Below are 26,699 nucleotides of genomic sequence, written 5' to 3' on the forward strand. Positions count from 1 at the left end.
GGGGGCCTGGAAATTCTATGTTAGCCCCAGGATGATCCGGCTGTATCTTTCTCCTCTTAGAACCAGGGCACTTCTGGAAGGGATGATTTGAGCTTCTCAGAAAGGATTAGATGATACAGGTCTGGGTGTTATTTTAAGACCTTCCCCTGCAGGCAGAGGCGGCCTCCCAGTCTCTTCTGGGTCTGACACTATCAGCCTGGAGCCAGTCACCAGCGGGTAGCCCAGGGCCTGCCAGGCCCAGGAAGGCGGGAGCCACACTTCCCTCCACTCCTCTCCTGATGACTTTCCCCTCCCTGGATGCCGGGGGAGAGCACTTTGCTTTGTGCCTTCTTAGGCCATTTGTTACAAAAGGTGTGGAAATTTGACACACAGTTCTATAGGAATCAAATGCAATTTCTGAGGGAAGCAGCGCAGGGGGAAAGACCAGGTTTAAATCCCTACTCCAGAAGTAGAGAACGGACATGTGGGCACGAGGGCAACAGGAAGGACGGCACAGATTGGAAGAATGGCATTCACAAACATACACTACCAAGTGTAAAACAGATAGCTATGGGAAGCTGCTGGATAACACAGGGAGCTCAGCCCGGTGCTCTGTGATGACCAGAGGGGAGGGATGGGGGGTGACTGGGAGGGAGATCTGAGAGGGAGGGGGTATACTTATAGTCAATTCACTTCGCTGTACAGCAGAAACCAACACAACATTGTAAAGCAATTATACTCTAATAATAAAATTTAATAAAAAAGCAAAAAATCCCTACTCTACCTCTGAAAAGCCACAGGCATGTTTCACCCTCTTTGAACCTTGTCTGTGATACAGCACAGTGCCTAACAGATAGTGGGTTTACAACACGGATTTGCTGAATAAATATATGAATAATACCTGCATGCGGACCTTACATTCTAAGAGGCAAAGTCATTCTTAACAGAATTCAATAGAGGCTAAGAAGTCATAAGACAGACTGCTGTGGAGAATCACCAGAGCTTAGTCATACCAGCACATTTAAAATGTGGAGGGACTAAGGGTATTCACATAGTTATAGAAAAAGGCTACTGGTGAGAGAAAGCACAAAACAAAGCGGGGAAAAGTCTTCCCTTCAAACAAAAGATAGCATGGGCAGAGTGAACAGATAAAGGACAGATTGAGAGAAGAGACCTGCAATGTCTGAGACCAGCAAGAGATTAGTATCCAGGATGTATAAGGAAATCTTACATATCATCACGAAACCACAAGAGCCCCAGCCAAAGAAGAATTATGAATAAGCAATTTACCAAAGAAGACTCCCAAAGGCCATCAAGCATACGAAAAGATGCGCCAGCTCATTTGTCATCAGAGAAAATCAAGTTAAAACAAGAGCTCACCCAGCATATCTAATCGTTTGGCAAAAATGAGGAAGTTCGTTAAGGCTAAGTATTTGTAGAGAGGTACAGAGATGCTCTGCTCTCCGCTGGTGGAGATGTAAATGGGGGCAGCCGGTCTGCAGCCATATCTGGCACTCAGGGAGCAGCATAAATCCACACACAGGTCTATTTCCTTATGTCAGGATGTGTGAAGGTAGTGTGGGAGTCTGTCATTAATGGAGAGAGAAAACTGGGATGAACACCACAGACACTAGATTACACATGGCAACGTGGATGGACCTTAAAATCAAGGGTGAGTGCCTGGAGCCCAGTTCCTGGCTTCTAAACACCATCCTCTACTAAAAAGAACGAGAATGAGATTTTCCAGGCAAGAGTACTGGAGTGGGTTGCTATTGCCTTCTCCATGTGTTCATGATAGATATTGAAAATTTGGGGGAAATCAAAGAAAGGAAAAAAATAATGATCACATGTAAGCCGAATGAACAGTCTCCCAGATTTTTTACATGTATGTACGTATTTTTAACAAAAATGTAATACTTTATGTATTATTTTATAGGATACCTTTAAAATTTTAATATTTAATATGTCAATAAATTGGGAATAAGTATTTTTTAATGACTCCATAATAATATGGAATTCATTTCAGTAGTCCTGTATTTTGGACACATAGTTTCTAACTTTTCCTTATAAACAATGCCATGCTGAACATTCACGTGTAACTCTTTGTATATATCTAATTAGTTTCTTAGGGTAATTTTGTAGAAATGGAAATGCTGAGTCAAAAGTGTTTGCTCATTTATTAATCATTTTTGGTACATATTGTCAAATTGTTTGAGAAAAGTGATGCCAATTTATACAACTGCTAATACTCTATTATAATAAAGTGATCATTTCCCCACCACTAACAGATCATTAGCGATCTTTTGTCAGTCTTAGGTTGAAATCTCATTGTTTTAAATTAAATTCAGTTGATTACCAATAAAGTTGAAATATTTTAAAAAAAAATAAAAATAAAAAAATAAAAATAAAAAGAACGAGAGCTCATTGGAGAAGTGGCTGATTCCGGGGCCGAGTCAAAACAAACAAGAAGGGGCTGGAACATCTTGATTTGTCTAAAAGTGAAGGAAATGCTCAAAGAACAGAGGGATGTGCCAAAATGACACAGGAGCTAGCCTGATGGGGATCTCGTCGGCCACATCTGGGACGTACGTGCTTAGTTGCTCAGCCGTGTCTGATTCTTTGCGACCAAGAGTCTGAGCATTAAAATAAATAATGTTAGTGAAGAATTATGAACTACTAAACAAAGAAGGATCTGTAACTCTGTACTAATATATGAATGGGAAGAAGGGAAAGCTCTTCCTCACAAGAAAATGCCCACTAATAAATGTAGAAGCAATGATAGAATTAGATCACCAAACACCGTAAAAGTAATCAATTCCAGTAAGAATCACTGATAGGTGCTAAAAGCTAATGGATGAAAGTTTGAGGAATAACAAGATATTCACATAATCTCAAAGTAAATGCCCATAAGACACATTTTAATTAAAAGGGGTAAAATAACAAACTTGAAAATGGAGAAACAGCAGATGCCACCATAATGAAAAGATCAAAGTTCACTTGGCCAATAAGGAACAAATTAACAGCATGTGTTTCTACATAATACGTATTAAGAAGAACTCGGCAACATTCACCCAATATTCTTGCTGTAAATGCATAACTTGAACCTCACCACAAGGAAACATCAGACTCAAATAGAGGGGCCTTTATAAAACAACTGGTCTGTGCTCTTCGTCAGTGTTATGTAACACAAAGAAATGTCAGGCATTTTTCCAGATTAAGAGACTAAAGAGACATCATCATGGAATAAAATGCCTGCTCTTCAATTTCCTTTTAGTACAAGGACAATCTTGGGACAAGCAATAAGATCTTCATAAGGTCTATAGATGGGATAATAGAAAATTTTCAATGTTGACTTCTTGATTTGGTCATTGTACTAACTGGTTATATTTTAAAAATTCTTATTTTTAGGAAATACACACTGAATATTTAGGGATAACAGGGCATGATTTGGAATATCACACATGCACATACATGGAGAGAAAGAAGAAAAAAGCAAATACAGCAAATGTAAATGTTTGGGGAATTCAGGGGGATCCAAAGGCTATCCCTGACAGCTCAGCTGGTCAAGAATCTGCCTGCAATGCAGGAGACCCCGGTTCGATTCCTGGGTCAGGAAGATCCCCTGGAGAAGGGAAAGGCTACCCACTCCAGTATTCTGGCCCAGAGAATTCCATGGACAGTTCATGGGGTCACAAAGAGTCAGACATGACTGAACCACTTTCACGTTCAAAGGCTATCCAGAAATTCTTTGCATAATTTTAACAACTTTTCTATGAGTTTGAAGTTATGTCAAACGTTTTAAAAATTGAAGAAAAAAAAAGAAGAAAGAAAAAGCAGAAGTGGGTAAAAAAAAAAATTAGAATCAAAATGAGCTATAAAAAATATCATTGGGACTTCCCTGGTGGTCCAGTGGTTAAGACTACAAGCTTCCAATGCAGGAGGGCACACAGATTTGATCCCTGGTTGGGGAACTAAGATCCCATATGCCACACGGCATGGCAAAAAATAAAATAAAATGGTTTATAAGTTAAAATATATATATATACACACATATACTATATGATCCACTTACACGGCATTCTCAAAAAAATAAAACAACAGTAATGATCAGTGATTAACAGGGGTGAAGGGTGAGACGAAAATATGACCGCAGGGGGATTTTGAGGAGGGGGGTGAAAAAATATTTTACATCTGGATTGTGGTAGTTTTATATATATGTGTATATATACATATAAAAATTCATAGACCTATAAACCAAAAAGGCCAATTTTATGTATGTTAATTTAAAAAATTAAATTTAAATTAAAAATTGCACATATATGAAGCAGTGGTTCCCATCTGGTAAGAGCAAAAAACAGATACACATTAAACACTTTAATGCCCATGGTGGGGTTGGAAAATGGAAGTGGGAATGAGGACCAAAGAGAACAAATAAGGCAAGAGAGTCCTTGGTAATAACAGGCTATGAAATAAAAAGTTGGATGGCTGGATGGAAGGGAAGAAAAGAAAAAAAAAGTACACAAGGGAATACATAGGCGAGTGGTGGAGGATGGCGCAGGTTGAGTCCTTCCAGGGCTGCACAGAGTGGAGTTCTGACCTCTGGACCAGACCAAGGTCCCTGAAGGGCTTCCACAATTCTGCAGGGACGGGTTCATCAGCCTGACCACCTGACTCCAACCAACACTTGAGTACAACTCACTGCTCTGCTCTGACTTCTGACTTCACAGCTGCCTGATTATACTATGGCTTCCCTTATAGTGCTGCCAGCAGCCAGAGAATGCTAAGCCAGTTGACAACAGTTTCAATCTTCCAGTAGCACAGCACAGCTTAGCATTCCAGCATGTAAATAAGTCTCATGGGGGTTTTATTTCTGAGTCAGCTGACCCTCTGATCAGTTTTGGAGCCTTGACTGCATTTCTGGATCTGCAGTGCTAGTTACCAGTACATCCTTCCCTCTCCAACTAGAACCAGACCTTGGACTATGGAAAGCTTGCTGCCCTACAGGCCACCTGGGCAGTCAGCCAGCCATGCACTCCTGACAATACCTCTTTGGCATCAGGACCTCTTTGAGTGCAGCCTGTTCCAATTTCTTCCTCTAAGGAGTGGAGATAATAATGTGTTCTCTCCACGTGGTAAATGAGATAACACATATACAGTCTTACCACAGTGCTTAGCACTAATACATGTTCAATAAATATTACTTCGTACTAACAGATGTTCAATAAATATTACTTTGTCTTCTCCCCTGACTCCCTAGAACTTCAAAGCATACAGATTATTACAACTCTGTAATCACAAGTGGCTGAAATTTCACATTTCTACTCTAATCCATCAGCATCGATGATAGATTAAGAGCTCAAAGGGTTCTGTGGGTATGATATAAGGGTTCTTACAACATATGATTCTATTTGGTTTTTACTGTCAGGGACAAGTACTAAAATGCTTAAGAATCAGCTTAGAAAAGAATACCAAAAGAAATTTTTACAATCTTGGAAACATGAAGAACTTCCTAAGTGCCAAAACAACCTGAAGTCATAAAGGAAAAGACAGACTTAAATATATGAAACTTTTATATGATCAAAGATACCAGAGATAAAGTTTAAAGACACATGACAAATGGAGAGATCATATTTGCAAATGATATATTATAAAGAAGTAATATCCATAGTCTTAAAAACTCCTGTAAACATATTTTAAAACTGTTAGAAAAATGGATAAAAATATTAACAAGTAATTTACAAAAGAAATACAAATGGCCAACTAATACATTAACATTTGCTCAACACCATCAATAATCAGAGAAACTAACTAAAACAAGATACCACATTTGACCATCATATTGATAAATGTAGAAAGAGTGATGATAAATATCCAGTGTGGGAAACAGGCAATTTCCATACACTGCTGATGAATGTAAACTAGAGGACAATTTAACAGTATTTATTAAAATGTTGAAAGTACATGATCTTTAGACCCAAATCAATAACCTAACCTTCCACCTTAAAAAGATTTTTAAGAAATAGAAAAACAAACTAAACATAAAGCTAAAGCAAAACAGAAGGAAGAAAATAATAAAGATTAGAGCAGAAATTAATGAAATAGAGAACAGAAAAATAACAGAGAAAATTGATGAAGCCAAAGTTGGTTCTTTGAAAAGATCAACAAAATGCCATACTTTTGGCTAGACTGATCAAGGTGGGAAAAAAGAGAGATAGAGAGAGACAAAATTACCAAACTTGGGAATGAAAACAGAAATACTCCTAACAACTTTGGAGTGAAAAAAAAAAAAAAAAGGATTATAAGAGAATATTATGAACAACCATGCCAACAAATTAGATGAATTAGATGAAGTAGACTAATTCCTAGGAGGACATAACTATCAAAACTGACTGAAGAACAAAAAGAAAATCCAAATAGACCTGCAACAAGTAAAGAAATTGACCCAGTAATCAAAAAGCTTCTTACAAGTAAAAGTCCAGGCCCAGACAGTCTCATTAGTCCATTTCACCAGATATTTAAAGAAGAATTAATACAAACCCTTCACAAACTTCTGAAAATTGAAGAGGAAGGAACTCATCCCTATTTACTCTGTGAGGCTGTGTTACTTTGATTCCAAATTCAGACAAAGACATCAGGAGAAGGATGAAAAGGGAAACTACAGATTATTTGCCAATTATACTTCAATAAAGCTGAGGGAAAAACTCTATAGATCAATGACTCTTATGAACAAGAATTCTCAACAAAAATATTAGCAAGAGGTATATGAAAAGGATGACATACCACAACCAAGTGGGATTTATCCCAGGGATTCAAGTTTGATTTATACCTGGAAAAGCGATCAGTGTATCATATACCACATCAATAGAATGACCAATGACAAAAACCACATGATCATCCCAACAGACACAGAAAAGCACTTGACAAAACACATCACCTATTCATGATAAAAACATTCAATAAACTAGGAACAGAAGGGAACTTCCTCATCTGATAAAAAGCATCTGCAAAAATCCCACTGCTAAGATCATACTTAAAGACTGAATGTAAAAGACTGAATGTTTTTCCCCTAAGATCAGAAACAAGACAAGGATGTCCTCTCTTACTCATCTATTCGACAATGTGCTAGAAGTTCAAACCAGGACAATTAGGCAAAAAAAAAAAAAAAAAAAAAAAAAAAGTTGCTGTGAGAATCACTGAAAATAATGCAGATGTAGTACTTTTCCCATGCTTGGCATGTAAGTAAGACGCTAAGTAAGCATTATCTGTTGTGGGTGTGGTTGATGTGGTTTTTGCTGGAACCTAGAACCCTAGATTCATAGCTTCCACTGATTGGGTTTTCAAGCTAACCAATTTACTTGTGATTTGGGGCCTAGCTATGGGAATTGCTGGGAGGGTCAGCTGGGTGTGGATTTGGCCAGTAACTGACTCAATCCTGGCTCAGGGTGCACTGACAGTCACCCAGCTCTACATGGCTAGCTGTCCTGCAGCCCAGACATTCAACTGTATTACGCAGGAGTTCAAGGCTACATCAGAATTCCCAGGCAGGAGGAGACACCAGAGAATATCCAGGCCAACCCCTTATCTCATTTAACAGATGGGTAAAGTGAGGCCTGGGGAAGAGAACGTGACTTCTCTCGGATCACTCAGTAGGCTGGTGCCAAAACGGAACTTCAGGGTGTGGTATCCTGGCTTCCAGCCCCTGGGTAGACACAGGCTGTCTAGGCCTGTGTCTTAGTTTTCTAACAGGACAGTGGTACAGGCCACTAGGTGGCCCAGCCTGAGCCCACCTATGTCCAGCCCAGCGCCTGTTTTTTTGTTTGTTTGTTTTTTTAACACAGCCATTCTTCACTCCTGTTCAGTTCAGTTCAGTCGCTCAGTCGTGTCCTACTCTTTGCGACCCCAAGAACCGCAGCACGCCAGGCCTCCCTGTCCATCACAACTCCCGGAGTCTACCCAAACCCATGTCCATCAAGTCGGTGATGCCATCCACCCATCTCATCCTCTGTCATCCCCTTCTCCTCCTGCCCTCAATCTTTCCCACCATCAGGGTCTTTTCAAATGAGTCAGCTCTTCATATCAGGTGGCCAAAGTACTGGAGTTTCAGCTTCAGCATCAGTCCTTCCAATGAACACCCAGGACTGATCTCCTTTAGGATGGACTGGTTGGATCTCCTTGCAGTCCAAGGGACTCTCAAGAGTCTTCTCCAACACCACAGCTCAAAAGCCTTAACTCCTGAGACTCCAATGCTTAACTCCAAATATCCAATGCTCCCTCCAGCTTCTACCCTGACTACCCAGCTACGGTGTAGTCTGTGATGGCCTCGACCCAGGACACTGACAAACAATGATCACCTGGAGAAGGGAACGCTGTGAATGACCACAGAAGCCTGGCACACCTGACACACGGCAGCCCACGCTCCAGGTTCCCAGTGTTGCGGATCCAACAAGGTGGAGGTTTCTCCTTGGGCCTGGGGTAGGTCTGTTCAGATAAGCAGGCCACCGTCTCTACCAAAATGGCTAAACTCTGTTCTTAAACTGTGGATACAGCCTCAGTCTCCTTCTCCTGACTGCCCCGGAGCAGAGAGAAAAAACTGCATTTGAAAAACATTTTACTTGGCAGCCTACTGTGTGGAACGTATACCTTTGCTGCCTAGGGGATGTGTTGTGCGTTGATCAGAATTCCATTACCAAGTACCTCAGATCATCCCATCCTCTTATCAACCCTCTGAGGTAAGGATGATCTTTCCTCTTGGAAGGAGGTCTTGCCCTGGGTCCCACAGGAACAAGATGTTCACAGCAGCTCCAGCTGTTCCAAACGGATCCTGGGAGCACTCCATTGAGTCACAGCTGATTGCTGAGGAATGTAGTAGAAGAGAGGACATACGGAGGGGCTGCAAGGCTAAGGAAGCAGCTGTCACAGGCTGAAGCCACCTCGTCTACTTGGTGTAAATCTCTGCTCAGTGACATCACTAAAGTCATTCGAACATTTGTGCAAGTGGTAGGCTGGCAGGCTCCTGATTGTCTACAGGAAAGGCATGTGTATGGGGTAGGGGTGTGGCTACAGGGTCAGAAACAGCAATTCCTGTTTCCAGACCTCGGGCTACTGATCAACTTATTTATATCCAATCTAATTTGAAGTCTTTCTTCATCTGGGCCCCGTGTCTGGATCCCATAAACCAGGGCTGTCAGAGCAGAATTCATGCAGATGGGTTAATGGTCAGGTGCCCAGGCCATTAGAGCCTAACATGGGTTCTGCATGTGGTATTTCCAGCAACCGACCTGCAATGTGTGAGATCAACAGCATTGTAAAGCCAGGCTTTTAAAGCTGGGATCTGCCCCCAATCTACAGGTATGGCTCCACAAATAAAGAAGAAAAGGTCCTTATGTTGTGTAAATCAACTCTTTGGCAAAGGTGTGTGAAGTGTAGAAAGAGCCACGTGTAAGGTTCCTCTGTGGATACCCAGTAACCTCAGTAGGAACTGCCCACAGGAAATGGCTTCTAGGAAAAGCCTCACATCCAGAGCACCTGCAGGGTCCTACACAGGAAACTGCACACACGCGCGTGCGCGCGCACACACACACACACACACACAGCTGAGAGCATTATGTGTGAGACTCCAGATAAATCTGACTTTCCCTGGGAACCCACACTCTTTAGAAGTTAAAATCCCTAGTGTTAGTGGCCCAGTCATGTCCAACTCTTCATGGCTTCCTGGACTGTAGCCCATCAGGCTCCTCTGTCCATGGGATTCTCCAGGCAAGAATACCAGAGTGGGTTGTCATTCCCTTCTCCAGGGGGGTCTTCCTGACCCAGGGATCAAACCTGGGTCTCCCACATTGCAGGCAGATTCTTTACCATCTGAGCCACCAGGGAAGCCCCAGCCCAGGAATTTATTGAGCCAGCCAAAAAGTTCGTTTGGGTTTTTCCATACCATCTTACCCCAACTTTTTGGCCAACCCAATAGAATTTAGGGCCTGTGGATTATTCCAACCCTATTGGAAAGCACAGTGGCAGTGTGAACCAGTGTCGTAAAGATGGCCATATCCTCTGGCCTAGAAATTCCCCTCTAGGAATTTATCCCCAGGAAATAATTCAACTGAAACAAGAAGCAACATGCAGCAAAGATGATCTATGATGGGGAAACACAGGATATTTGACTTTAAGGGAATAAGCCCTAAGGATTTCAGAAAGGAGCCACAAAAGATAATTCAGGTAACATAAGCAATAGTTTATAAGATAATGCTGAACAAATATAGTCGAAGGCAAAACGGTTCCCACTATGGTTGCAACAGAGTAAAAAGTATGTACGCACTTGGAAAGTATGCCAGTAGATGTACGGTTTTACTACAATGGGAAGGAGTAGAATTATGATATTTAAACATTGAACGTGGTGACACTGCACCTTCAATTGAAGAAGAAGGAAAAGAAGCAGGAGAAGCAAGAGGAGGGGAAGAGAGGAAGAGGAAGGAGATGGCTCGGAGAAGGAAGAGGAGAAGGAGAAATTTTACAAAGTAAAAGCCAAATTCTTCACAAATAAGAACTATTAGTACTACCAATAAGAGAGAACATATCTGTATCTATCTGGTGGCTCAGATAGTAAAGAATCCACCTGCAATGCGGGAGACCCAGGTTCGATCCCTGGGTTGGGAAGATCTCCTGGAGAAGGAGATGGCTACCCACTCCAGTACTTCTGCCTGGAAAATTCCATGGGAGGAGGAGCCTGGAGGGGCTATAGTCCACGGGGTCACAGAGAGTCGGACACAGCGGAGCCACTAACAGTACCACCAGTAAGAGAGAACGTGTATTTGGAGCTTACTCTGTGTTAGGCACTGCTTCAAGCCCTTTTGTGCCTACTAACTTCACAGCATCCATGAGGTAGATTCTTTTATTATCCCCATTTTACAGGTGAGAGCAGTGAGGTACAGAGAGGATGACAACTTTCCCAAAGCACTCAGCTAACCAGCATGATGGAAAGAAACACTTCCAGTGCCATTTCAAAGGTCACCCACCTAAAAGCTTTATGCCTGCTTAGACAGAGATGACAGAGTCCTCAACAGAGGCCTCATCACAAGACCCCTCAGGGGTGGGAAGTGAGCCCCTCAGGAGCTCCCGCAGAGGGGTCATGTGGCACATAGAACCAGGGTTGCCCCCTAAAAATCCAGACTCCAGGAGGAAGAGGAAGAAGCTCACTAAGGACCAACAGGTGGGCTTCCCAGGTGGTGCTAGTGGTAAAGAACCCACCTGCCAATGCAGGAGATATAAGAGACTCGGGTTCGATCCCTGGGTCGGGAAGATCCCCTGGAGGAGGGCATGGCAACCCACTCCAGTCTTCTTTCCTGCAGAATCCCCATGGACAGAAGAGCCTGGCAGGTTACAATCCATAGGGTCACAGAGTTGGACATGAGTGAAGCAACTTAGCACACACACTTCAGAGAGGGGAGAAGGGACCAAGGCAGTGAGGATTTGTTCACAATGATATGAGCTAGAAGAACCAGAATTCAGAATCCTTGCTCCAGAGGCCCTTGAATTCCCCACACTCCTGCCACTCTTCAGACCACAAGCAGCTTTTTCTGCACCTCTCCCCTTCTCCTTCCTCCCTCTGGGCCCTCAGTCTAGCTTCCTGGGCCTGCCCTTGTCCACACACTCCAGCTGCACGGCCTTCTCTCTCTTTTATCATTTTCCCTTCACCAATGGGCCTCAACTTCCTGTCCCCTCCTGCCCTGCTGGGGACGGCCTGCCACAGCTGGGACTTTGTTATGGCACCCTCCCCATGTGAGAGCAACTAGCGATGACAACAGGCAGCAGACTCCTGCCCTTCCCAACCAGGGAGACCGTTCAACATGCTGAGAGACCTTCGTTTTGACTCTAGCCCTGGCCCAGACCACCCATCCAGGTCCCTGCACCTTCTCAGTGCCCTGGGAGCACCCCTGCCTCCTCTTATCTTTGTCAGGGTCTGTCTACCGCTGAGGGATGCCCCCGGGGTGGGGCCCAGCCTTTGTTCATGTCCGTGTCCTGTGCTTCACAGAGCGTAGTTACCGGTACGAGTTTGCTGAATGAGCAAAGGAGTCCCCACTCATCCTCTTCCTGGGCAGGGGGCCTCCTGCCTTTGGAGTAAGTACTCAAGGCTGCCCATTCTGAACCAGGCAGGGACCCTGCCACGCCACCTAAGGTGCTCATTTGAATGCCAAGAGCTACCCAACACCTCCTCGCCAGTGTCCGAGCCTTCTATAATGCAAATACCAGTTACCCTGGGTCCGCCCTAACTGGGAGTCCTTTCCTGTTTTTTCAAGCTGACAGTATCCTGAAACACAACGGCAGAGCTGCCATTTCAGGATGTCAAAGGCAAAAGGACGGTATGCAAAACAGGAGGAAACTTTTAAAGAAATGTTTAAAGGCATTTTCAGAACGCAACCTGTCATGAGGTCAGGCAGTCACTGAAACTTATGCCAGGGTGCCTCCTCGTGACCTGGAAACCCATGTGGTGGGGCAGGAAGGAGCCTGACCTCACACCCTGGTGGTCACACTGGTCTGACATAACCCTGCCCTTCCCTCAGTGCAGCCTCTCCTTCGATAGCCGGGCTCTGTGCCAAATGACCCTGGGCAAAGTCCCAAATCCAAAGTGTGCCTCAGAAGAGAATTTAGCTCCAGAGAGGACATTCAAAGTCGACTGACTTCAAAGCAGACACCTTGCAAAGAGCCTGAGTGCCAAGCTCTGCTGGTCTCCGAGGCTTCTCCTGACAGGACTTTGTGGGAACCTATAGATTCTTGCTTCCTGGCCCCTCTCAGATCTCAGGACCCTCTGGAGAGGGGAGGTGGGAGAGCTGTGCTGGTTCACTAGTTTGTTCCCACACCTCTTGCAGACACAGTCCTATCTCAGTCATGTCACCGGAACTGGGTTAGCTAACTGGTGCTTACCCAGCACCATCGCCCCAGGGCCACGAGGCCCAGTCCAGGGACTTGGCTGCTAAGGAGACAGATGGAGATATTACTGAGGAAGCGGACTCCTAGGACATCACGCCCACTACAGAGTCATCCTGCAGCCTGGCCCCTTGCCCCCACCCCAGGCACTTACTTCCTGCACCTAGTTTTTAATCAGAGTTCTAGACACAGCCTTTATTCAGCAGTAAGTGGTACTCATCTGCCACCACTAAGAAAACCTAAAATTCTCAATGAGTCTATCCTTTAGTAAAAACAGTTTAAAAACCAAGCCCTTTTCTTTTTTTTTTTTTAAACCAAGCCCTTTTCAAAAAGTGTTCATCCCCTTTTCTTCCTTTTCAAAAACTCCACTTTGGAAACAATCCAAAAAGTATGTAAAGTTTTATGCATGAGCCTCAGCAAACCGCTAAGAAAAACCAAAAACTGTATGTGTGTTCAGCAACAGTTGAAAAATAAAAGTTATACCCTTTGTTGTTTTTAAAGGTATAGGACCAAGTCCATGATAGAATTTTAAGTGAAAAAATCCTGGCCATCAGGCTATCTAGATCTATCTGTACCAATCTATCTGTCCATTTGTAAAAATTTATCAGCTAAATTCTTAAACATGTATAAGACAAACTTTGCCAACATGCCTGGTGTAGGTATAGGAATATACATGTGCTTTTCAACCTCTTTTAACTTCTCAAATATTTTTCAATGAGCCCACATTACCTTTCACAAAAAGGAGGAAAAAAGATTACTCTCTCTTCAAAGAAAAAAAACAGGCAAAGCCAAGACCCACGGCCCTGGCCTCTGGTATCCTAGTGAGACAAATTCTCCTCCTCTCTCTGAGCTTTGTGAGGGGCTTGGAGAGGCGGCAGGGGGAAAGAGAAGCAGCTACGTTACACACCCAGACCAGACATTAAAATCCCTGCCAAAGAATTCAGCAACAGCCAATAATACAGCCCCTGGCCTGCATTTGTACAGGGAAGGGGCGGGCAGGGCCAGGCTGAAAAGTGGAACCTGAAACACTGAGCGTGTGACTCAGCCCTTCTGCCTCCTAAGGACGAATCCCTTTAGGCCACGTTCACCCAGAACCAGCTTCTTGCCAGGCCCTGTCCCCTATCCTTCAGGCCACCACGACCTTCCAACTTGGAGGTCTGGCCTTTAGAACACGATCGAAGATCTCTCTCCTAGGCCAGCGACTGCGCAGGCCCAGGTAAACAGAGAGGCCCCACAATGGAGGCTTTTGCAATCACAGCCACGGTCCCTCACCAAGTTAAGGGACAGGTGGAACCCTGTGGATGTCACCGAATCCAACTGCACGCCCTGTTAGCTCCTCAGATGTCAGGGTCTGGCTTACAGTGATCTCATCACCTGGCCCACATGGGCAGTGCTAGAGGCAAAGGTAAAAAGATCCTCGAGGGAGTTAGCTTAGGGAGGACCACCATCCTAAAACAACTGGAATGCTGCTTAACCAGATAAGAACTGGAATTTCCAGGTGGACGTGGCTTCAAGCAGAATTTCCATCTCCACTTCATGAACACTGATCAGGAAGTCAGGCATGGGAGGCAAGGTGGAAGGGGGTCAGTGAAGAAATCACCAGGTCTGACTTGACCACAGGATGCCTGGGCCCCCTTCACACACTGGCCAGAGCCCAGCTGAGCCTGAAGGGGATGAGACTCCTGGCCCTGCCCCCAGGATCTAGAGGGTCCCCAGGCTGGAATCCACAGAAGATTCGGGATTAACTGTTTTGTCTTCCCCAAACCATAAATTTGTCTAGTCTCAGCCTGGAAACCCCTACTCTGCTGCTAACCAAAGACCATAATATCCAACCATACGGCCACTGATGTATCATTATAGTCATTATAAAGCAGCAAGTTAAAAATTACCCAGCAGAGCTAATGCAAGCCTTCAGAAATTAGAGGAACATTTTCACACAATCAGATAAAACCAGGACTGGAAAACTTTGGTCCCAGCTCTGGGTTTCTGAATAAGAGAAAGAAAGAAGGAAGGAAGGAAGGAAAGGGGATGGACAGGGAGGCAGAAAGACTAAACGTGTTTGGACACACTGTGGCTTCCCTAAGTGACATCAGTACAGTTTAATTATGCCTCCTCTGCCTAAAGGGGCTTTTCAGGTGGCTCCATGATAAAGAATCTGCCTGCAATGCACGAGATGTAAGAGACGCAGGTTCAATCCCTAGGTTGGTAAGATCCCCTGGAGGAGGGCAAGGCAACCCACTCCAGTTTTGTTGCCTGGAGAATCCCAAGGACAGAAGAGCCTGGAGGGCTACGACCCAAAGGGTCGCAAAGTGTTGGACACAACTGAAGTGATTTAGCACATGTACCTCTGCCTAAATTGTGAGTTCCAAAAGAGGAGGCATTTTGTTGTCTCCCTCTCCATAGCTCTAGCACTCAGCCTAGGAACAGGCACACCATCAAATCCAGACAAACTTGTTACCATATCAGACCTCTCAGATGGACCCACCTGTAAACCTAGCAGGGATCTTCCCAAACTCAAGGCCACATTAGGCTGCCCTGAGCCTCTGCACTAAGGGTCTACTGGGTAATAACTTTTAAGCAAAAGCATTAGACTGGGAAGCAGGATATCAGTTTTTCTAGCCCCAGCTGGCTACTGCCTGACTGAGTGGCCTGAGGCAAGATCCTTCCCCTTTAGCACAGTGCATGACAGGGGCCAGGAAACTGGAGACCCATCCTGGGATGTTGTGGTTCCAGGATGCCACAGTTTGAGTCCCATCTTATGCGTGGCACCCTGTAATCCATGGAACTTTCATCTGGTTCATCAGGTGGAGGCACCCATGTGCTTTCTCAGAATCTGGGTCAAATTACAACAGGCAGGATACACTTCTGCGACCATCAGGCTGCATGGAAAATAGTGAGCCAAAAAGTCATGGAGGGCATTTCTCCTTCTCAGACTGTCAGACAAGAAAGCAAGTCTATGTGTATGTTAGGAAATTATTTTCCCCAGGAAAAGCAACAGGATAAAACTGGTTTAAAAGACTGTTACCAAACCTCCCAAAGCTTAAAGGTCTGGACGCAGGGGAAGTTCCTGGTGCCTCCCCAAGTCCCAGGATGAGGCTCCACCCCAAGCCAGAAGGTTACGAGGCTCCAGGACTCATCCCCAAAGGAGAGAGACAGCCGTTTCCCGAGCTGAGGCCACATGTCCTCTAGATACACTATATCCCATGTGTGATGATGGGAGAGTGGGGGGAGCAGGAATTGTGTGCTGCTGAAGAAACACCTGGGAGCTAAAAGCCAGGGAGAAGCCCAGCAAGTGCTCTGTTCTGCCAAGGGCACAGACCATGGCAAAGGCTTGGCTGACAGCCCCCATGAAACCTGGGGAATAGGGCTCATGGACAAGTGTTCTCTCAGGGCCCTGACAACCTGCAGCTGTTGGCTGGCCCAGACGCCCACACCTCTTTGGTGCCCACCTCTCTAGAGTCTTCATCTAAACATACAAAGGGGATCTCGTCAAAGGGGAGCTGGGCAAGCGGGGCCTCAGGTTTGGGCAGTCCTATACTCATACCCTCCCGCCACTACCCCAAGGGCTGAAACCAACTGTCCAGGTCAGGCTGGCCTCCCCTAACCAGTCCTACCTGAGCCACTGCCCACCCCTCAGCCAGCCCCTCTCTGGCGGGCAGCGCCAGTCAAGTATGTTGTGCTGCTGCCAAATCCAAGCAGAGATAAACATTCCCGGAAAAGTAACTCAGCGCAAGGCCGCTACTCCTCCCAGGCTGACTACATCTCAGGCAAACACCCAGGCAGCCAGAAAAGAGAGCCTTAATGCCATGCTCAGTGAGATGCTGCACAGCCAGGCCAAGGGCCGAGATGACAGCACCTACAGGCCTGGACTCCCTGGGAGGACTCCCTGGGAACTTGCAGGAATCCTTAGCAAAGACCCACCTCTCCCCTATAGTTCTCATTCCCAAAAGCCTCACCTCAACCCAGCAGGGATCTGGGAACAGGGCCTACTCTGGCTCCAAACACTGCAACCTGCCCTGATGTACAGGGTAGACAGAAGCAGGACTCCAACTCTGAAGTGTACTGAAGTCTGGCTGCTGCTGCTGCTAAGTCGCATCAGTTGTGTCCGACTCTGTGCGACCCCAGAGATGGCAGCCCACCAGGCTCCTCTGTCCCTGAGATTCTCCAGGCAAGAACACTGGAGTGGGTTGCCATTTCCTTCTCCAATGCATGAAAGTGAAAAGTGAAAGTGAAGTCGCTCAGTCGTGTCTGACTCTTCGCGACCCCATGGACTGTAGCCTACCAGGCTCCTCCATCCATGGGATTTCCCAGGCAAGAGTACTGGAGTGGGGTGCAAAGTCTGGCTGAGGCTCTGACAATCCAGGACAGATTGAACAGGGACCTGTGAGCAGCCCAGCCTGGTGCCTGGCTCCAGCAGGAAGGGCATGCCCGTCACCCATCACCCGCCAGCCAGGAGAGAGCCAAGCATCGGGCACAGACCCTTGGATGCCACAGAGCAGAGCCCAGTTGTGCAAAGGAACTGCAAGTAGTGAAAAGGCCACAGCTTCAAACCCCGAGGGTGCTTTCTCCCAACGACCTCAAAACCACCATGCTAGGCCTTTAGCTGACACCTGCCCAGCTGAACAGATGGGCTTGACTCCCCCAACCCACACAAACACGTCCCTGGAGACTTTCAGCTTTCTCAAGGCCATCTCCTAACCAGGAACCTCCACATTGCGAGCATCCAATCCTCGAACCTAAGGGCTCAATAACAGTGAAGAGAAACCCTCTGCCCTCAACTTCCAGAGCTGCCTCGGCAGGAGCCAAAACGTCAGGGTCCCATGCATGTCACATTAAGGTGGACGAGCTAGAGAAGGCCCAGGGCCTCTCCCCACCCACAACCCATGCTCTCCAAAACTTTATCTCTCAGGAAGTCTGTTTGTGCCGTCAGAGTCAACTCAGAAACAAGTGACTGGCCACCCATCACCAGCAACATCATTACGAAACAAAACAAAGAGAACACAGGCCACCGCAGCCTCTCACGCTTCACTGAGAAGGTCCCATACTTCAAACACCATTCTAATGAACTCTGGGTTATGTTCCTTTAATTTGCTAGAGGATTTCTCTTTCTTTCTACATAATAGCTGGGCAACAATTAAAAACAAAAGGTCAAAATCTGGCCTCTGTTGTTGTTGTGTTAGTCACTCAGTTGTATCCAACTCTTTGCGACCCCATGGACTGTAACCTGCCAGGCTCCTCTGTCCATGGAATTCTCCAGGTAAGAATACTGGAATGGGTAGCCATTTCCTTTTCTGGGGATCTTCCCGACCCAGGGATCGAACCCGGGTCTCCTGCATTGCAGGCAGATTTTTTTTTTACCGCATTGCGGGGAGACTCTTTACCATCTGAGCCACTAGGGAAGTCCCTCTGGGGTGTGAAGACTCACCAGCTCTCTTCCCCTTTCTATGCTGTTCAGGGCCATCTCCAGAGGCTGACAAAATGGAACTTCAAATCCTGGGTCCTATTTGCCACGTACTTAACAAACACAATCTCATATAGTCCTAAAAATAACCCTGTGAGTTAAGCATGGACAAGCCCATTTTACACATGAGAAAGGGATTCTCAGGACCCCTGTAACATGTCTGAGGTCAGACACACGGCAGCATGGCCAAGATTTCATTTCATTTCCAGGACCAGTTTTAGTCACCCAGACTAACCATCAAGTCCAAAGGAATTCAAGCTTCTGGTTTTAAAAAAAAAAACAAAAAAAAAAAAACTCCTTTATCACCACAATTTATGTCCGACCAATTCCAAGAACATCCTCCCAAACTTGATATGAAAATACTGAAGTAATTATTGGAAAAATTGAGCAAGAGCGCGTAGGCGGCTTGTTCTGCCAGGGCTCTTCGAAAAAGTGACAGTTCCTACTGGCAAGATGCCTGCCCTTCTGCTGGGTCCCTCATTCAGAATGACATTCTCGACATCCTGGCATTGAAACTGAGCAGCCACCTGTCTGGTAATCTTGGGAACAACCTGTGGCTGCCTTAAGCTTGACTGCCAGTGGATTACAGGTCTAGGGGAGGTTCCGATGGGCACAGGCTCAGCCTCTTCCTGACATAAGGAACGCAAACCCACCGACCCAAGCTCTCTGCTCCCGCTGAAACACAGGCTGGAGGCGCCAGTTCAGATCATCTGGGCAAGATAGCTAAGACTCCAGGCTGCTACCAAGGAAGGGACAACATGGTACTAACTGGTTACATTTTAGCCCTCCAGCTCCCAGGATACACACACTACACTGGTACAAATACACTCCGCCCCTGGGAGGGCCCCCGCTCACAGACATTTTGGGAACCTACAAGGGCAGGAAGCTGGGGAGGAGGGCCCCAGGGCAGGCATCTATAGAGAGGAGGAACTGAACACAATAGTGACAATTTACCGAAAGCTTACCCACAGTAAACTAAACTCTTGTTTACACTGCTTCGTCTAATCTTCCAAGAGTCCCCTGAAACAGGTAACTCTTCTTATTCCCATTTAACAGATGAAAAACCAGAGGTTTAGGGACAAGTCACATTCCACTCAGGAGATGGTGGGTCTACCGAAGACAGAGATGTGACCTGGGAGGTCTGCACCCTTCCCTGCTGGAGGCCTCATCATCAATTGTCTAAGCTAGAGAGGGTTACTCTGAGCTGCCTGGTAGTCCCTAAGCAGAATTAGCAGGGCGAAGGCTGCTCCGAGTTAGCAGGACTCAAACTCCTGAAACTTTTTGAGGTTTGGGCCAGAGCTGGGAAGTCTCCAAGGCCTTCTCCGGTTCTGGGGTCGGAGGGGCCTAAAGGTTTTCCAAAACCGTGCCCGACTCAGCCTCCATGAATCCGAAGGGACTCACCTCCCAACCTCTCACCCCAGTCCAGCGGATTAGGGGCTCTGATCCGGAACAGGGGGGGCTGTCTGTCGTGCAAGAGGGCAGGGGCGAACCTCCACGGGATCTTACCGAGCAGCGGGGACTCCTCAGGGCATGCGGTCAGCGAGCGTGTTGTGGTGGAGGGCACTGGGGCCGAAGTCAAGTTGCTCCCCGGGCCCGGGCCAGGGCCGGGGCGAGAGTCCGCGTCTAGGTTGGAGGGGGCCCGCGAGCGCGGCTTGGAAGAGTTCTGCAAAGGCGGCGGCGGTGCGGCCCCTCGCAGCCGGAGCTCCCCGGAGGGCTGCCCGATAGCGGCGGCGCCGTGAGAGCTGCCCTGAAGCGGTGTGTGGACTCCGACCAGCTGAGGCAGGCGTCTTAGGTCTCGGCCGGCCAGGTAATAGACGAGGGTGACGCCAAGATGCAGAGCGCAGACAGCCACGAGGAGGCGGCAGGCCCGCTGCAGGGACGCGCCCGGCATCGCGGCGCTGCCGCCCAGGAGCGGCTCCCGAAACTTCATCTTCCCGCCGCCGCTTTAAGAGGGGGGTGGGCTACCGCGGGGAGGGCGGCCCGCCCGCGGGCCGCCAGCCAGGCACTGCCAGACCACAGCAATTGGGGGAGGGACCGGGAGGCGGGGGGAGGCGAAGGAGCGGCACCGGCGGGCAGACGGCGGATCTCGGCGACTCCGGCCGGCTCAGCAGCCCAGCTAGCAGAAGTGCGCCCAAGGCGCGGGCGCGGGCTGGGGCGGGGCCGCCAGCGGGGCGGGGGCAGGGCCCCGGTAGAAGCAGAGTTTTCGGGACTGTAGCTGGAGGGCGGGGCCGAATTGTGGGGCGGGGCCGAGTGGATGGGCGTGGTCGAGCTGAGGGGCGGGGCCTGTGGAGGGTGGGCTACCGGGGCGGAGCCGTTCGGGTAGGCGGTTGGCGCACGCAGGCTCAGCGTTGAGCTCTCGGGTTCCCACGCTGCCCTCGTCTCAAGCCCGCACCGTGAGGATTCGGTCCCTACTAAGCCTCGCTTCCTCCTCCTCTTCCTCCGAGCTGCCCCCGAGAGGCGCGGCCACTTCCTGCGGGGCTAAAGAGCAGGGGTACGCGCCTGGGCCTGCGGCGCGGCGTCAGAGAAGAGGGAGGAGAAGAGGGCAGGCTGGTAGTTGTCTGGAGGGGTTGGGGCCGCGGCAGCTTTCCCGAACGGTGGACCTCGGTAGATCGGGGGGGTGGGGCGGGGTCACGAAGAGGGGCGGAGAAAGGTTGCCCTGGAAACGGATTCGATGCCCAGCGGGAGGTAGGACAGCGGAAGGATTCTTAGGGAGGTTCGAACCCCCTCCCTAGGCGGAGCTAGGTCCCTCTACCAAGCTGGGAAGGTGGGGGGCCCAGCAAGGAGGCGTGGCTCACCTGGCATCCTGCGGAAAAGAAAGTGGACGAGTCTCCGCTTCTCTGGACTCACTGTCCGACAGCCCAGGCTAGGGGATATCGGAGACCCAGCCAGCTCGGATTGGGAGTGTGTAGGTGCCTGTTCTAGCGCATCCCACACCGTGCATTGCGTGGGAGGATGTCCTGGAGCCCAAGTACCTCCTACGCTGCCATGCACAGGAAGAGCAGCTGGCTTTATTTACAGTATGAATGGACCTGGACTCAATGCCATGAAGTAGGGGATTGTTCCCATTTTACAGATAGAGTTCAAGGCTCAATAAATTTAAGACTTGCTCGGCTGGTGTGAGGCAGAGGCAGAATTCTGGCTCTAAAACCATTATTTCCCACTTGTTGATTTGCAGATAAGGGCTGGAAGCTGTCTAGGTGAGAGGTTTAGGCACTGAAGTCGCTTGCTGCAGATTTGACCCGGGCCCACCTGATTGCCTCAGTGGGCAGGCACCTCATTCCTGAGAAGGACTCATGGAGGTGCTATCACCTTGGTGGATGGGGCAGCTGAGAGACTGTGGCAGCCTACTCTAAAGTGCTACCATACACTGAAAGAGTTTCCTACAGCCAATCAGACGCAAGTGTAACTGCTTTACGTAGGTTGCCTCAATCTTAACACCATGAAGTAGGCAGTTGTTACTCTTGCCACTTCACAGATGAGAAAATTGAGGCTCAGGAGTTGACACGTGGTTGTGATCACACAGAATCTACTTTCTTCACTTGGCTTCCTGGACACCACGCTTTCCTCACTTCACTGGCCACCACTCTGTCTCTTTCATGGGCTTCTCCTCTTTCCTGGTTGTTGAAGGCCCCAGCCCATAATAGTCCACGATGCTCTTTTCTGTGTACACTCCCTATGGGTGATTTATAATATCTGCAGGCTAATGACTGCAAAATTTTCTATCCCCAGCTCTGACCAACCAACTCATATTCAATTGCCTCTCCTACTGGCATCTCAAACTCAACACATTCTGCCCCCAACAACCTACTCCCTACACTCCATTCCATTCTTCCTCACCTCAGAGAATGGCGTTCTCCACTGTTCATCTCACTGTTGTTTATCCATTTCCACAAGCCCCAAACCTAAAAGGTGTCCTTGATGTGCTTTTCTTATTCTTAAAGGCCATTTCCAGCCCCTCAGCAAGTCTTGTCAGTGCTACCTTCAAATTATCAGAATCAACCACTTGGTAACTCTGTTATAACCATCCTAGACCGAGCCACCATCGTGGTGGCCTGGATTATAAAGTAGACTCCTAACTGGTCACCCTGCTTCTACCTTCACCATGCCGCCTTTCCAATCTATTCTCTAAGCATGTAGGGAGATCATTGTAATCACAAATCAATTCATGCCACTTTATTTAGAAAAAGGGCTTCCAGGTGGCTCAGTAGTAAAAAATCTGCCTGTTAATCCAGAAGAGGCAGGAGACGTGGGTGCAGTCCTTGGGTCAGGAAGATTCCCTGTAAGAGGAAACGGCAACCCACTCCAGTATGCTTGCCTGGAGAATCCCATGGACAGAGGAGCCTGGTGGGCTGCAGTCCATAGGGTCGCAAAGAGTCAGGTATTTAGAAAAAAACATGTATTTAGAAAAAACTCCACATCTGTAGAAGCCCTGTCTTATCTGATTTCTATCTCTATTCCCCGATCACTTTCTTCTCCTATCATCCTGTACCATGCTCTACCTGCTTTAGCCACACTAACCTAATTGCTGCTATTCCTTGAACTTACCCTGTTTCTTCCTGCCTCAAGATGTTTGTATTTGCTGTTCAGTTAGCCTGAAACACCTATGAAATGCCTCCTGTGCTCAATCAGTCGTGTCCGCCTCTTTTCGACTCCTTGGACTGCTGCCTGCCAGGCTCCTCTGTCCATGGGATTTTCCAGGCAAGGATACTGGAGTGGGTTGCCATTTCCTTCTCCAGGGGATCTTCCCAACTGAGGGATCGAACCTGCATCTCCTATAACTCCTGCATTGGCAGGTGGATTCTTTACCACTGAGCCACCTGGGAAGCCCACTACTTAGCCCTATTTTACATTCAGATCTCTCAAATGTCACCTTATGAGAGAGGGCTTCTCAGACTAACCTATGTAGAATAGTTCCCCCCACCCAAATCTGCTTAACCTGCTTGATTTTTTTCAGAGCAGTTATCACTACCCAAAATTAAACATTTAATTTATTGTTGTCTCTCTCTCTCATTAGAAGATCAGATGCATGAGTGCAGGAACTTTCTCTCTTGTTTACGACTATATCCTCAGCTTCTAGAACTGGACCACGGACATAGTTGGCACTGAATAGACATTTGTTAAAATACCTAGAATATTTGTTAAATATATTATTTTACATATATGTAAGTATACCTCCCTGTAGCTCAGACGATAAAGAATCTGTCTGCAGCCAGGAGACCCAGGTTCCACCCCTGGGTTGGGAAGATCCCCTGGAGAATGTAACAACAAGCAATTCCAGTATTCTTGCTGGTAGAATCCCATGGACATGGACCCTAGCAGTCTATAGTGCATTCGGTCGCAAAGAGTCAGACACAACTGGGTGACTAAAACTACTACTAACTATATTAAATATTTTGCATATTTTACAAATATTGCTAATGAATGCTTATGATCATCTTGATAATGTGGGAACGGGAGAGGGGAGGAACTATTGCATTTTGAACACAGAAGTCAAGAGTTGTTCACCAGGAAACTGGTAAGGGTAAAGCTGGCCCCAACTGTCTATGCCTAGAGAAAAATGCCTGGCTACTGAGGGAGGATGGGTCAGAATAGTCCCCTTTCTGAAAAAGGTGAGGAGGGGAAAATGGAGGTGTCTCTTTTATATGTCCAGAAAATGACCAAGAGACAGAATTGAGGGGAGGTTAGGGGTCACAGACCTACCCAAAGACCCTCTCTGTGGCCAGAAAGCAGAAAAAGGAACAAGACTTGCTTACTGTCCATCTCTTGGGAACACACAGAGTCCACTGAGGTTTGACACAACCTCAATGGCTCCCCCATCCCAAGGTACCTAGAATTGGTCAGTTTCTTGCTTCAGAAAGGTCCAGAAAGTCAAAAGCCACCCAGGACAACATCGCCCAGCTGTCTAAACCTGAAATGGAATTAGAGACAGAAACAGACCCAAGATAACCTTCTTCAGTTCTTTTCACTCTTGACTTTGTCAGATGAAAAATTAATACCATGAAGAGATACCAGAAGGAGGAAGCTGCAGTGCTGATTGGACAAAAGCTGGAATCTGGGTTTGATGTTTGCCCATCCAATGCTGATCTTCCCAGAACCGCCCAGCTGACTGCTTCTCCCCACAGGTTGCCTTCAACTGGTTGGTGATTTCCTCTGCCCTCTTATAGTACCCTCATTGCACCTGTCATTTTACATTTTTTTTCACCCTAGTAGGTGAGAAGAACATAGAGTAGTGCCTGGCACATGGTAGATAGTTATTTCAGTTATTTATTTCTGTATAACACACCACCTCAAAGGTTAGTATCTTAAAATTAACCATTTCTTTTTCACAGTTTTGTGGGTGAACCAGCAGTTCTGCTTCACGTGGTGTCAGCTGAGGCAGTGGCACAGTTGGAAGTTCCCAAATGGTGTCATTCACAATGGCTGGCAGCTGGCACTGGTTTGGGGTTGGGTCAGAATGGGTCAGGGATCAGGAGTCTTGGTTCTTCACATGGGCCTCTCCACAAGGGCCTCTCACGTGGCTACTTGGGTTTTCTCACAAACTTGACTGTGTGTTCCTGGAGTGAACATTTCAAGAACAAGGGGAGAAGATGCACATCCCCAGAGGGCCTAGCCTTAAGCGTCAGGTCTATGGGCATTTTCTTTCTTTATTCTCATGTTATGTATTTATTTTTGGCTAGCTGGGTCTTCGTTGCTTCACGCATGCTTTCTCTTGTTGCAGTGAGCAGGGGCTGCTCTTCATTGAGCTGCACAGGCTTCTCACTATGGTGGCTTCTCTTATGAAGCACAGGCTTTAGGCATGCAGGCTTCAGTAGCTGCAGCTCTAGGACACACAGGTTTCCTTAGTCGCGACACACAGGCTCAGTATTTGTGGCTCTTGGGCCCAAGAGTGCAGGCTCAGTAGTTGTGGCTCACTGGGCTTTGTTGCTCTGCAGCATGGGGGATCTTCTCCGACCAGGGATCAAACCTGTGTCCCCTGCACTGGCAGGTGGATTTTTATCCACTGTGCCACCAGGGAAGTTCGTGTGAGCATTTTAGATAAATTACAGCGCAATTCAGATTCAAGGGGAGTAAAAATAGACTCTACCACTTGATGAGAGGAGGGGTAAAGAATTGGCAGCCATCCTTTTTAATCGACTGCAGTTTGCCCAGAGACCACAAATTATTTCAGTTCCTCCCCCATGTAAAATACATTAATCTCCCCCACTCCAAATTTTCCAAAGGTTCATCCCATTATAACTTCAGGTTCAAGTCCAGAATTGTATCATCTATATTAAGTATGATTCATCAGGTTCAGGAACATATGAACTATAAAACAAATTGTCTTCTTCCTCTTCCTGTTGCTGAATAGTTGAGTCCAAAGGCCATTAGGCAGGGATGAACGAGGTAGGAGTCCACATGTCATAGGTGTGGATAATGTGTCAGCTGCTGCTGCTGCTGCTAAGTCGCTTCAGTCGTATCCAACACTGTGCAACCCCAGAGATAGCAGCCCACCAGGCTCCCCCGTCCCTGGGATTCTCCAGGCAAGAACTCTGGAGGGGGTTGCCATTTCCTTATCCAATGCATGACAGTGAAAAGCGAAAGTGAGTTGCTCAGTCATGTCCAACTCTTAGTGACCCCATGGACTGCAGCCTACCAGGCTCCTCCGTCCATGGGATTTTCCAGGCAAGAGTACTGGAGTGGGGTGCCATTGCCTTCTCTGAGTGTGTGTCAGAGCCCAAGTGAACAAGGAGAAGGAGTAAGGGGAGGGGAGTGGCAGCCCAGCACAGGATATCAAAGTCTAAGCAGAGTGAAGAGGGCACCCATGGAGTATTGGGGGATTTCTGTGAAGTAGGTCAGCCCACTGCAAGGAGTTAGAGTCCCATTGGGGTGAGGAGATCGTCAAATACAGGGAGACTGATTAAAAGTAACTGTATATAGGTAATGAGAGTCACCCAAGTTTCTGACTGCCAGAGAAGAGAGTTATAAGTATAGACAAGTAGAAAACTGAAAGGAACTCTGATACTTTACTGGAATTCGGGAAATTGCTGTGAATTCATAGTTTCAATACATAGATAATAAAATAAATATAGCTGTGTGTTTATATGTAAATATGAGTGAATACCTGGGAGAAGTCTTGAGGGCAGAAGCTTCCCAAAAGTGTTAGTCCCTCAGTTGTGTCCGACTCTTTGTGACCCCATGAACTGTAGCCCTCCAGGCTCCTCTGTACATGGGATTTCCCAGGCAAGATTACTGGAGTTGGTTGCTTTTTCCTTCTCCAGGGGATCTTCCTGACCCAGGGATCGAACCTGGGTCTCCCACATTGCAGGCAGATTCTTTACTGTCTGAACCACGAGGGAAGCAA

General features: G+C 47.2%; 1 protein-coding gene and 1 long non-coding RNA gene across 5 annotated transcripts in view; one reads left to right on the forward strand and one right to left on the reverse strand.

Annotated features, from left to right (window-relative positions):
* The window catches only part of B4GALT1 (beta-1,4-galactosyltransferase 1), a 56,449-nt gene extending 35,995 nt beyond the window's left edge, over positions 1-20,454 (reverse strand). For 3 of the 4 annotated variants that reach the window (XM_055578807.1, XM_055578805.1, XM_055578806.1), the window contains exon 1: positions 19,865-20,303. In XM_055578807.1, coding sequence (XP_055434782.1) covers positions 19,865-20,288 — 424 coding nt within the window. In that variant the 5' untranslated portion in view covers positions 20,289-20,303. Of the gene's footprint in view, positions 1-19,864 lie in introns of all 4 variants that reach the window. The other variant, XM_055578804.1, reaches the window with a different exon arrangement.
* Positions 20,455-20,721: 267 nt separating this feature from the next.
* Positions 20,722-26,699, forward strand: part of LOC129650402 (uncharacterized) — a 29,713-nt gene continuing 23,735 nt past the window's right edge. Inside the window, exons 1-2 of the long non-coding RNA XR_008713748.1 lie at positions 20,722-20,849; positions 24,340-24,494. This is a non-coding gene — a long non-coding RNA (uncharacterized LOC129650402). The remainder of the gene's footprint in view (positions 20,850-24,339; positions 24,495-26,699) is intronic.

This window comes from Bubalus kerabau, chromosome 4, assembly GCF_029407905.1.
Source record: "Bubalus kerabau isolate K-KA32 ecotype Philippines breed swamp buffalo chromosome 4, PCC_UOA_SB_1v2, whole genome shotgun sequence".
NCBI classification, from domain to species: Eukaryota; Metazoa; Chordata; class Mammalia; order Artiodactyla; family Bovidae; genus Bubalus; species Bubalus kerabau.